This window comes from Choloepus didactylus, chromosome X, assembly GCF_015220235.1.
Source record: "Choloepus didactylus isolate mChoDid1 chromosome X, mChoDid1.pri, whole genome shotgun sequence".
NCBI lineage: Eukaryota > Metazoa > Chordata > Mammalia > Pilosa > Megalonychidae > Choloepus > Choloepus didactylus.
This window is the reverse complement of record NC_051334.1, coordinates 63,946,081-63,958,396: the sequence shown is the minus strand read 5'-3', so window position 1 is coordinate 63,958,396 and position 12,316 is coordinate 63,946,081. Positions and strand designations below refer to the sequence as shown.

General features: G+C 36.2%; 1 protein-coding gene across 1 annotated transcript; it reads right to left on the bottom strand.

The window, feature by feature from the left end:
* Positions 1-7,041: 7,041 nt before the first annotated feature.
* On the bottom strand, positions 7,042-7,952 carry LOC119523500 (BH3-interacting domain death agonist-like). Its single transcript, XM_037822300.1, has one exon. It carries the CDS (start codon positions 7,878-7,880, stop codon positions 7,287-7,289), a length of 594 nt encoding a protein of 197 aa, XP_037678228.1. The 5' UTR covers positions 7,881-7,952; the 3' UTR covers positions 7,042-7,286.
* Positions 7,953-12,316: the final 4,364 nt, after the last annotated feature.

Sequence of the window (12,316 nt, the reverse complement as noted above, 5' to 3'; positions counted from 1 at the left end):
AAACATCTGTTTCTCCCTTTTTATCTGCCAATATTTACTTCAGATATTTTGGAGCTCTTCTGTTAGATGCATATATATTTTAATTGTTACATCTTCTTGTTGAATTGACCCATTTTCAGTATGTAGTGTTTTTCTTCTTCCTTTGTAAGGTTTTTGACTTAAGGTCTGTCTTGTACGATTTTGTTTAGCTACTCTAGGTCTCTTTTGGTTTTATTTGTATGTAATATTTTTCCATTCTTTCACTTTCAATGTACTTGTATCTTTCTAATTAAAGTGAGTCTCTTGTAAACCGCATGGCATTTGTTCATGGCTTTTTTTTATCCATTACTCCCATCTTGGCCTTTTGATTGGAATGTTTAATCCACTTACATTTAAAGTATCTACTGATAATGTAAGACTTTCTTTGGCCATTTTCCTATTTGGTCTCTTATATCATGTACCATTTTTGTCTCAGTTATTCCACTGATGACTGCTCTCATATTTATTTCTTTTACTTTTTTCACAGTGTACATTTTTAAGTCCCTTCTCATTTTCTTCTGTATATATTATCATATATTTTCTTTTTTGTTTCAATGGTGTGCCAATTATCATCCTATATCTATAAAAATCACATTTAATTTAACAACTTAATTTCAATTGCATACATTATCACTGTTAGTATATCCATCCATCCTTCCACCTTTTCATTTTACTTGTGAAAAATTACATCTTTTTACATTATATGTCCAAAACCATAAATTTATATTACTTTTTATCATTTGCATTTTAGTACCTCTAACATCTGAAAAATGGAGTTGCATGCCAAATGTATAATACTATAATACTGGAGTTTAAAATTAATCGTATATTTACCTTTATTAGAGATATTTCTTTCTTTATGCCACTTCAATCAACTGTCTAATGTTCTTTCCCTTTAGTATGAGGAACTTCCTTTAGCATTGGGCAGATCTTGTGGTGATGAACTCCCTCAGCTTTTGTTTATCTGGAAGTGTCTTATTGCTCCCTCATTTTTGGACAATCATCTTGCTGGATATAAAATTATTGTTTGACAATTATTTTCTTTCAGTAGTTTAAATATATCATTCCCCTGCCATCTCTTCTACATGGTTTCTGAAGAGAAATTGGCACTTAATCTTAATGGGCCTCCCTTGAATGGAACATATTCCTTTTCTCTTGCAGCTTCTGGACTCTCTACTTAACCTTGGCTCTTGCAGTTTGACTAAAATATGGCTGGACTCAGTTCTCTTCAAGTTTATCCTGTTTGGGTTTTTTTTTGGTTTTTAAAATATTTATATTCATATCTATTATTAAATTGAGGAAATTTTATGCCATTATTCTTTAAATATTCTTTCTTCCCCATTCTCTCTTTCTTCTCCATGTGACTCCCAAAATGTGTATATTAGTATACTTGATGGTTTCCCACAAATATCTTAGAGTCTCTTCACTTTTTGTCATTCTTTTTCCTTTCTCCTTCTCAATCTGAGTCACTTCAATTACCTTATTTTTGAATTCACTGACTTGTTTCTTCTGCCAGCTCTAATCTGCTGTTGAAACCCTCCTGACAAGTTTTATTCAATTATTGTGGTCTTCAATATCATTATTTCTGTTTTGTTCCTCTTAAATATTTCTCCCTGTTTATTAATATTCTAGTATTGTTTATCTATTTTCATGAAATTGTTTAGTTCTTTCTCTGTGTTTCATTTGCCTGTGAGCATATTGAATATCATTTAAAAAATCTTTTTCTGGTGTGTCCAAACTCTGGTCTTCTTCCTTGATTTTTCCTGATATTTTACATCATTCTTTTGGATGGGCCATCATTTCCTGTTTCTTTGTTTGTCTTGTAATCTTTTGTTGTAAACTGTACATTGTAATATTTTAATTTGTTAACTCTTGAATTTAGTCCTTGATCTTTCTCTTCCTTAAGTATGCATCCAGCTAGTAATAAAGACAGAGATTTCCTTGATTCCAGGAGCTAATAAAAACAAATGCCAAAGAACAACTTTCACCATCTTTGGCAGATTGCCTTCATTTTGTCAGGTGCTCTTCTTCACAGTTAACCCTAGGAAGTCCATCCAGGTTAGATATACAGGGTCCTCTATGCCTTTTCTCAGCCTCCCTCTTTTCCTCACTAAGTTCTCATTGCCTTATAAATTCCCCCAATTACAGTAATCCAAATGTCCCCTCTACTCCCCATGAAATAGACTTTTCCCACTTCCTGGGTGCTCTGTTGTACGCCTTGACTCCTATATTCCTTTGTCCCAGGCCACTTTGATATTATTGTTTCTTATGTTGCATTTGCCTGTAAGGCAAGTTCTGGGGGGGGGGGAGTCAGAGAGCAAAGTATTGATCCAGTCCTTCAGGCTTCCACCCAATAGATTGGCACTTACATACAGGACCTCAGTATACACATATGGTTTGCTCTACTTCTTCCAATACAAGACCCAGGACCCCCAATTAGAATCCAGGCTGACAGCCATGTTATTGGGTAAGGGGTTCAGGAAGCTCCAGCAAGGGCAGCCCAAACTTTTCCTCAATTTCTAAGTTCTGTTTACTTGATTTGGCCCTTACCCTTTTCCTGCAAGACTTTAACCATTTTCCAGAGTTCTCCATAATATGTATCTGCCAGTTTTTTGCTAGTTGTTCAAAAATTCTGTGGGGGAATGGGACCCTGGAACATCTTACATTGCCATCTTAGCTGACTGAAAGTCATGATCTGTCATTTTAATCATATCCATCTTAGTGGATATCCAGTTGCATCTCACTGTGGTTTCAAATTGTTTTTTTCCTAAAGGCTAATGAAGTTGAGCAAATTTTCACATGCTTGGTGTCCATTCTTATCTTTTTATGGCAGAATATGTATTCAGGCTCTTTGCCTTTTTAAAATTGTGTTAGTTTCCTTTTTTCTGATTGAGTTATAAGGAGAATTTATATATTCTAGATGAATCACTTATCAAATATATGGCTTGAAAATATTTTCTTCCATTCTATGATGGTGTCCTTCAAAGCAAAAAAGTTTTAAATTTTGGTTAAGTCCAATTTGTCAAATTTTCTTTTGTTGTTGGTGCTTTTGGTGCCATATATAGGAAATTATTGTGTAATCCAAAGTCATGAAGAGTTACTCTTTTGTTTTCTTCAAAAAAAATTATAGATTTAACTCTTCCATTTAGAGCTTTGATCCATTTTGTTATTTTTTTTAAAATTGTGTGATGTAGCCATCCAACTCTATTCTTTTGAAGGTGGCTATCTAGTTGTACCACACCAGTTTTTAGAACATTGTTATTGCCCTATTGAATGTTTTTGCCACCCTCGTTGAGAATCATTTAAGTATATTTGTAAGCTTATTTTTTACTCTCATATTTTATTGCTCAATATATTTATCTTTATGAAATAATTATTGGTTGACAGTCTTTGTCCTACAGCACTTTGAATATGTCAGCCCACATACATCCAGCCTCCATGGCTTCTGATAGGATATCAGGTCTTAATATTATTGAGGAACCCATATATAAGACAAGTCACTTTTCTCTTGATGCTTTCTTTTTTTGTCAGTTTGAATATGATGAGTATAAATGTAGATTTCTTTGTGTTTCTCCTAGGGTGGATTTAGTTGAATTTCTTGGATGTGTAAATTAATGCTTTCATGAAACTTGAGATGTTTTTGGCCACTCTTTCTTCAACTATTCTCTCTGCTCCCTCCTCCATTTCCTCTCCTTCTGGCATTCCAATTTTGCATGTAAGATTGGTAGTGTCCCACATTTCTCTGAGGTGCTATTCATTTTTACTCAGCTTTTTTTCTTTCTATTCTTCAGACTTGATAATCTCAATTGGTCAGTCTTCAAGTTCATTGATTCTTTCTCCTTCCAGTTCAAATCTGTTGTTGAGCCCCACTAGTGAATTTCTCATTTTGGTTATCAATCTTACACAAGTTCCAGAATATCTATTTTAGTTTTTAAAATTTCCTCTTTATTGATATTCCCTATTTGGGGAGAAATGTTTTTCCTACTTTATTTTACTTCTTTGGGTATGATTTCCTGTACTTCTATGAACATATTTGTGTAGCTCATTCAGTGCCTATTATTTATGTTCAATATAAGGGCTTCCTTATTAACTGTTTTTTTCTTATTATAGACTGTCCTTTCCTCTTCCTTTGCATGTCTAATATTTTTAGTGAGAACTGGACATTTTAAATAGTATAATGAGACATCTCTGAAATCAGTCCCTCTCCCAAGGATTTGTTTCTGTTTTCATTGTTGCTTTTGTGGCTAGTGACTTTCTTGGACTGATTTGGTAAAGTTTGTATCCTTTGTCATATGCAGCTACTGAAGTATTTTCTTGGTTAGCTTAGTGGTCACCTAATTATTGGACAGAGATTTCCATATATGCCTTGGACCAGTAATTATCATAGCCATTACTGAAGGAATTTATGTGTGGGGAGGCATATGCTCCAGCAGGATTATTTACAATACTGCCTTAGCCTCCATTTTCAGCTTTTGCTGAGCCTCAAACTCAGGCAAAGATGAGAGGTTAGGCCCTTCTGAGAAGCAGATGAGAGGTTAGGCTCTTCTCAGGCTTCTCATGGGCATTCCCATAGCTCCAAAAATATGTTTGGCCTTCAAGAATTTCAGGAATAAGGTGGAGATTTTGGAAGCCCCCATGGTCATCTATTTCTCCAGTTCTTATATTTAGGTATGCTGATTAATCTCATGTTAGCCCCATATGGTATTTTGGCATAAGACAACTGTAATGTTAAACACTTGCTGCTGATTGTTTTCCTCTTGTTGCTGGGGTTAGGACTGTTCAGAGTGAGCACCAAGTCAGGTAAAATAGACAAGTTCTGAGAACGGAACTTTTTGTGGAGTTGTCAGGCAACTCTGGGGATGTGGCTTTTGGAGAGCGCCTAGTCCATTATGTCCCCTCCTGTAGCTGCTGGGCTTCCAGTTCACACATCTAATCTAGTTACAAAGCTAATGGTTTATTATTTATTTATTTATTGCTATTTTTTAGAGAAGTTGTGGGCTTACAGAATAATCATGCATCAAATACAGGATTCCCATATACCACCATATTATTAACACCTTACATAAGAAGTGTGATATACTTCTTATAATTTATGAAGGCACATTTTTATAATGGTAAAATTAACTATAGCCCATAGTTTACCTTAGGGTTCACTGTTGTGTTGTGCAGTTCTATGGGCTTTAAAAAATGTTTATTCTATTACCATATATACTATCTATATTTCCCCTTTTAACCAAATTCAGATATATATTTGTGTTGTTAATTACATTGACAATGTTTTGCTACCACCACCACCATACACTACCAAATTTTCCATTAACCCAAATACAATCTCTGTACATCTTAAGCCTTAACATTCTATTTTCTAGCCCCACCTCTTCCCCTGGTAAACTAGATTCTAGATTAGATTATTGAATTGAGTTTCCTTCCAATTTCTCCCTATGTAAATGGGAATATTTCCCCATGAAAGTCCCTCCTTTGTATACTGAAAGTAGATAAATTATTCTCTAAGTTTCACAGGTTAACAGACTGTAGAGATGTGTGCCCCAAGGTAAACCACACCTATGATTGATTTTGATGAGACTTTGTACTTAATATTGTTACTGAAATGATTTGAGGCTGTTTGGATATTGTGATGGAATTAATATATTTTGCATTTTGAAAGAGCATGTCTTTTTTGGTCCAGAGAGTGGCATGTGATGGTTTGAAGCTATAAGACCTCAGAAAAGGGGGTTCTTAAAGTTAATCCATTCTTGTGTATGCAGACCCACTGTAAGTAGGAACTTCTGGTGAGGAGGATCTTTCTTTTAAATTCAGTTTTTTTTTTTTTAACATTACTGAAAGATTTATTTCCAAATGGCCCTCATACTACATAGGAATGTATTCGATTGAGCCACAGCCCTAGTGTGATATGCATTCACTGCAGAATGATGTAGAGTTTCTCTCTGGTGAATTTAATGCTTGAGGAACAGAGATGTATTTTGATAACAGGAAATGATTTATTAGTACTGTCATTACCCTTGTTCCTATGCTTTCCCCAAAGCATATTCTTCACAATAAGAAGAGCTGTAACTGTGGCCAAGATAGAGCAAAAAGGGGCATGTGGGAGATGGATCCAGCGCCCATTGTCATACTTGTAAACTGCATCCTAGGAAACAGCTGATAGCCAGGCAGCAAACCAGTGCTGTATTGTTGCTAAACCTAGAGCTTCTGTTTGTACATTTTGGTGCTACCTAAGTGATTTGCTTTTGCCATTACCTGTATTCTGACTGTGTCCCTAGAGAAGGCAACCACCTCAAACTGCTGAATTCTAACAAGTCTAACTGCCCTTTCATCTTGTCTGCCCAGAAACCTGTTTTCTCCACATGCAGCTTCTTAGACCTGGATAAGCTGAGAGATATGACTGGAAATTGAAATTAGAAGACTATTTTATAGACACCCTACTGTAGGCAGTAACTTCTGGTATCCCAACAGCTTAAAATTCTTAGAGTTTTCTGCTTCTTCTTACAAAGGAAAAAAGTACATTTAGTTACCTGGTTTTGGAAATAGTGGTTGACAAGGGCCCTGAAATCACCTTCACCCCTTCCAGTTGCCTGTGGTTCCTCCTAACTCAGATAAAAGGGAATCAAGTGGAAAAAATCAAAGGCCTATATGTATTGAGGCCTGATTTTTCTGCTGTGTGAGAACAGCAACGTAGTCCAGAACCTCTTGTGCCATTTGGTTCTTAAACAGGAAGATCACTTCCTTAGTATTAAGGTGTCCTCTATTTTGAAGTTTTCATTTGTAAGGGCTCTGTGCATTTCTTCTCCAGTCCTTGCTCTCTTCAAACAGGTTATTGCTGGCTGTAAGACCATGCCTCAAGGCTGTGCTTTAATAAATGGTAAAGATTTTTTTAAAACAAACAAAAACATTAAGTATGTTTTGGTCTTCTGCCTTGCCACCTGTTTTTAAATTTAATTTTTAAGTGGGAACCTGTACAGCTGACCTAAGATAAAGGCACAATGTATAGATAGATTTGGGAGATGGTATGAAACCTATTCAAATATTTGCAAGTTATTTTCTTTCAAGTATATTAATGTAGAAATTTCTATATAGGTTACCAGCTTTAAAAATTATCTTTTAAACTATTGATAAATAAATATTATCTAGTGCCTGAATTCTCTAAGAACTTTGTTTAAGTGAGCGTGGCTTCATCTCCATTGAAGGCAGCTATCCGGCTATCACCACATCAAGTTTTAAGCAAAAATCAGGTGTTTGCAGTCATCCATTCATTCCCTCTCATTTCTGGTTAGGTTCCTCACATAGGTGAACAGGTTCTGGTTGATAAAGTTCACAGTAGTGCGAAAGACATCACGGAGTAAGGATGGTGTGTGATCAGCCACCTTCTTGACCAATAGCATGGCCAACAGCAGCATGGCCTTCTCCTCTTCCATGTCCCAAGGGTAAGTCTGCATCATCTGACCCAGGGCAGCAGCCAGGTAATTCCTTCTGTCCTCTTCTGACGGGTTCATGTTCATGAACTGCCGGGCCAGGTCATTCACCAGTCCTGGGTGGATGCTGCTGTCCATCCTGTCCCCTATTTCGGCAAGATGCCTGGTGATGTTCTGGATGATTTCCTCTTGATGTCCAGAATCTGCCACCCTTCTTCCTTCCAGGTGGAAGTAGCTGGATCGGTTGCCATCTGTCTGCAGCTCATCATCGTGGTACTCCCACAAGTGAGCCTGTGTGGGAAGTTCATGGCCCAACAACTCCAGCTCTTTGTGGAAGTTACAGTTGGGGCAGTTTTGGAGGAACCCAAACACCAGCAAGTCTGTGATGTACTCATCCTGGAGGCTGGCACCGTTGGTGACCTTACGATCCATGGTTCGGTCAGTGTTGGGAGGTCCAAGTCACTTCTGGCTCACAGGTGTGCGTCTGTAGTCAGCACCGGCCGCAGTGGGGGGTGTGGGGCGCCGGGCCAGCCGGGGTGAGGCAAAGTCCCCGAGGCGTGCGGAGAAGGCAGAGTATGCAGCCGCTGCTCCGCCAACTTCCTCTCTCTTAAATTCAGTTTTACTTTAAGTATAAAAGAACACCTAAAACATTCCATCCTCCATTCCACTGTATTTTTCATTTAATTTTTGTCCCCAGTTTTCTACTCATCTGTCCATAAATTGGATAAAGAGAGTGTGAGCCACAACATTTCTGCAATCACAAGTCACACTGTGTGAATTACATAGTTATACAATCATCTTCAAGAATTAAGGTTACTGGGTTGCATTTTGACAGTTTCAGGTATTTCCTTCTAGCTATTACAATCCACTAAAGACTAAAAAGGGATATCTATATAGCACATAAGAATACCCTCCAGGGTGACTTCTCAACTCCATTTGAGGTCTCTCTGCCACTGAAACTTTATTTTGTTTCATTTTGCTTCCCCCTTTTGGTTGAGAAGGTTTTCTCAATCCCATGATGCCAGGTCTAAGCTCAAAACTGGGAGTCATATCCTGCATTGCCTGGGAGATTTACACTCCTGGGGGTTATGTCCCATTTATGGGGAAGGGCAGTGGGTTTACCTGCTGAGTGGGCTTAGAGAGAGAGAGAGGCCACATCTGAGCAACAGAAATCTTCCCTGGAGGAGACTCAGGCACAATTATAAGTATGTTCAGCCTCCCTTTTGCAGCAACAAGCTTCATAAGGGCAAGCCCCAAGATTGAGGTCTTAGCCTACCAAATTTGTAGACCTCAATGCTTGCAAGAACATCAGTTATAACCCAAGTGGGGAAGTTTAATACTTCTGCATTTTACCTCAGTTCTTCAGGGGGACCCTGTAAATAAATTTTTTATTCTCTGCCCAAATTACTTTGGGATGTATCATGATTTCACATTAACCTGTACAAACCTATCAGATCTCACTTCCTCTTCAAACTTCCATGTTATTATCATGTTTGTGTAAACTGATCATACAAGTTAAATTATTTTGTGTGCTACAGAAAATATAGATCTTGCACCAAATAATATCTCTGCCTTTGGTCTTATACAGAAGTTGAAATTTTATGACACAGTCAATATTGTCTTTTACCCTTTGGCCTGATATGCCTTAGTCCTGACCAGATCTTCTTCATTCATATCTCTAATTGAAGTCTGAACAATTTTTCAGCTTTTTAAACAGTTGTTGTATGAGGTAATAGTGACATTCATAGCTGCTGAACTCTATCTCTGAGTCTCAGGTGTCATACAGATACCCAAAGTTCCTGAGACTGACCAGGTTCTCAGCATCTCAGAATTTAGAGCTTACCATTACAATTCAGGAATAGATGTGAGTCCTGTAAGAGTTTTCAATCTAGGGACATTTACAGTAAGCCTTCCCCTGTTAACTGGTGCTCTAAGAGTCAATTCTCATAGTTTACATATTATAGTTAGTCCATATTAGTGGGGTATCATAATGTTTGTCTTTTTGTTTCTGGCATTCTTCACTCAAAATGCTGTCCTCAAGATCCATTCACCTAGTTGCATGTCTCACAAGTTCATTCATTTTTTCAGCTGCTCAATATTCTCTTGTAAGCATACACTACACTTCACCATTCTGTTCATCAGTTGATGTACCCTTAGGCCACCTCTATGCATTGCATATTGTGAATACTGTCACCATAAACACCAGTGTGCAAATGTCCATTCACATCCCTGCTCTCAGATCTTCCAAGTATACACACAATAATGAAGTTGAAGTATCTTATGACACCCATATACTTAGCTTCTTGTGGATTCATCACACTGTCCTCTAGATAGGCTACACCATTCTACATCCCCACCAACAGTGAAGAGTTACATCCCTCTCTCCATGTTTCCTCCAGCCCTTGTATCCTTCTGTTTATTTTTTCCCTGCAATTTTATAGAGATATATTCACATGCCATGCAATCATCCATGGTGTGCAATTGTTCACAGTATCATCATAGAATTGTGCATTCATCACAGCAATCAGCACTTGAACATATTCGTTACCCCCAAAACATATAAAATATATAAAAAATTTAAAAATTTAAAAACTAAAAAGAATAATAAAAGTGATAAAAAATAAAAACACAATAAAATACAGTACAATAATAAGGTCAGACAACACCACCACACAAAATCACATATCCTTCCTGTATATTCCCCTGTCATTGTCATTTATCTTTGGTATATGCCTTTGTTACATTTAATGGGGGCATATTACAATGTTACTGTTAACCATAGACTTGGGTTTGCATTGATTACATTTTTCCCCTAATACCATCCCTTTTCCAACACCTTGCAAGTTTGACATTCATTTTTCTCCCACATGTAAAAACATTTTTGTATCTGTACATTTAGTCACCATCATTGACCACTGTGTTTCACTAAGTTATACAGTCCCAGTCTTTATCATCTATTTTTCCTTCTGGTGGTGTGTAGGATGTTAATTTAAGATGTGACCCACCTTGTTCAGGGTGGGTCTTAATCACCTTACTGGATTCCTTTCCCATTACTAGAAGCCAACTCATTTTATGGTATCTGCTTTCAGCAACTTAGCAATCTAGAACATCTTGCCTGCTTTGCATTTATTCTTTTGTGTGAAGTTTTGAATACATTTTTGGAAATTATTTAAAAATCAGTGTGACTTTTTTTTATTTTGAAATAAATTCAAAGTTATAGAAACAGTTGCAAAAACAATACTAACCCCATACACAGAATTCCATCATACCCTGACCCCCTCCCCCAATAGCTCAATCCACCAACTTTAACATGCTGTCACATCGCTATTTCTTTCCCTCCCTCCCTCCCTCCCTATCATCCATCATCTATTGCTCTGTCTTCTGAACATATGAGAGCTAGCTGCACACATCCTTGAACATACACTATAATTCATGTATACACTTCCCATGAACAAGAGCATTCTTTTATGCAATCCCATTAAGCACAGCTAAGAAGTACAAGAGATTCAACAATGATACAAAGCTTAAATTCTATATTTCCTTTTCCTTATGTCTCAACTGTGTCCCTTTGAGCCATACTCTTTTGTATGAAGAGTACAACATACTCTTTTGTATGAAGTTTTGAATACATTTTTGGAAATCATTTAAAAATCACAGTGTGACTTTGGGATTGAAATGAATTTATTAATTTATGTAGAATCAACATCTTAAAAATATTGAGACTGCCCATCCCTTGTGCAGTATATTTATCCATTTATTGAGATCTTCTTAAAAATGTATTTTAGTAATGCTTTGAATTTTAAACCTTTTTGTTAGATGTATTTGTATGCAATATAGCCTATGTTGGTAGAATTTTTTAATGTTTGACTTTTTTTTGCATGGGAAACAATAGGTCCTACTCTTTTAGGTATTGCTTTGGTTAGTAAGAGATTTTGGAAATTTATATATGCCTTATTTACATTGTTAGTTTTTCAGTTTATAATTCAACATGCTAAATTATCTTGGATATTTAGACACTATTTACACAAATGAAGCTAAATAATATTATGAATGAAATCTCTTAAATATTAAATACATTTATTTCAAACTTAATATATTTGCTTAAACATTTTGATAAAATCGTGAGTCTAATATATCAATCTCTCTTAAGTGTCCCAAGCACATTATAATACACAAGCAACAATTGCTATAATTTTTATAATATTTTTGTTAAAATTGTGTTTACTTGTTTAAAAATGCTACAACTGTGGATTCAATTCATTCATTCATGCCCAAGTTGGAGTTCACCAGAAAGCTCTTGCCCTTTTTGTAGGTAGGGTTTTATTGTTATGTCACTGTGATTTTGTGTCATCACACATTGCACTTTCATTTTTATTTCATGTATCCTGTAGCATTCCCCTGAAATGAAGTATTCCTTATGTGTTTTTAAAACAATATCATCAGCATTACTTGTCTTATTATTCTACTATTTTCTGTATTGTCACATTTAATTAAGATGATATGGAAACTTATGCCTGTTTTATTTACAGCTCATTATAATTAATAGGGACTTTAAGAGGTTTTATTTCCATAACAATAAGGGAGCTAGTCTGAGCAACAAGCCCTCTTTAGAATATTTGACTTATCCATCATTTTACAACAGTCTATTATGAGCACATGTATGGATCAGACTTTTTGGTGTGCTGCCTACCTTGTCCAGAACTATATGAGTTGTTCAAAGTTTCCTTTATCCAGCCTTCTTTACTTACAGAAATAAAAAATACATGCATGTATTTCACAAACAGAAGCTAATACAAGGAATATTATATTTATATGAAGATATATCTAGATATACTGTATATAAATATACACAAAAATTAAAAATCTCC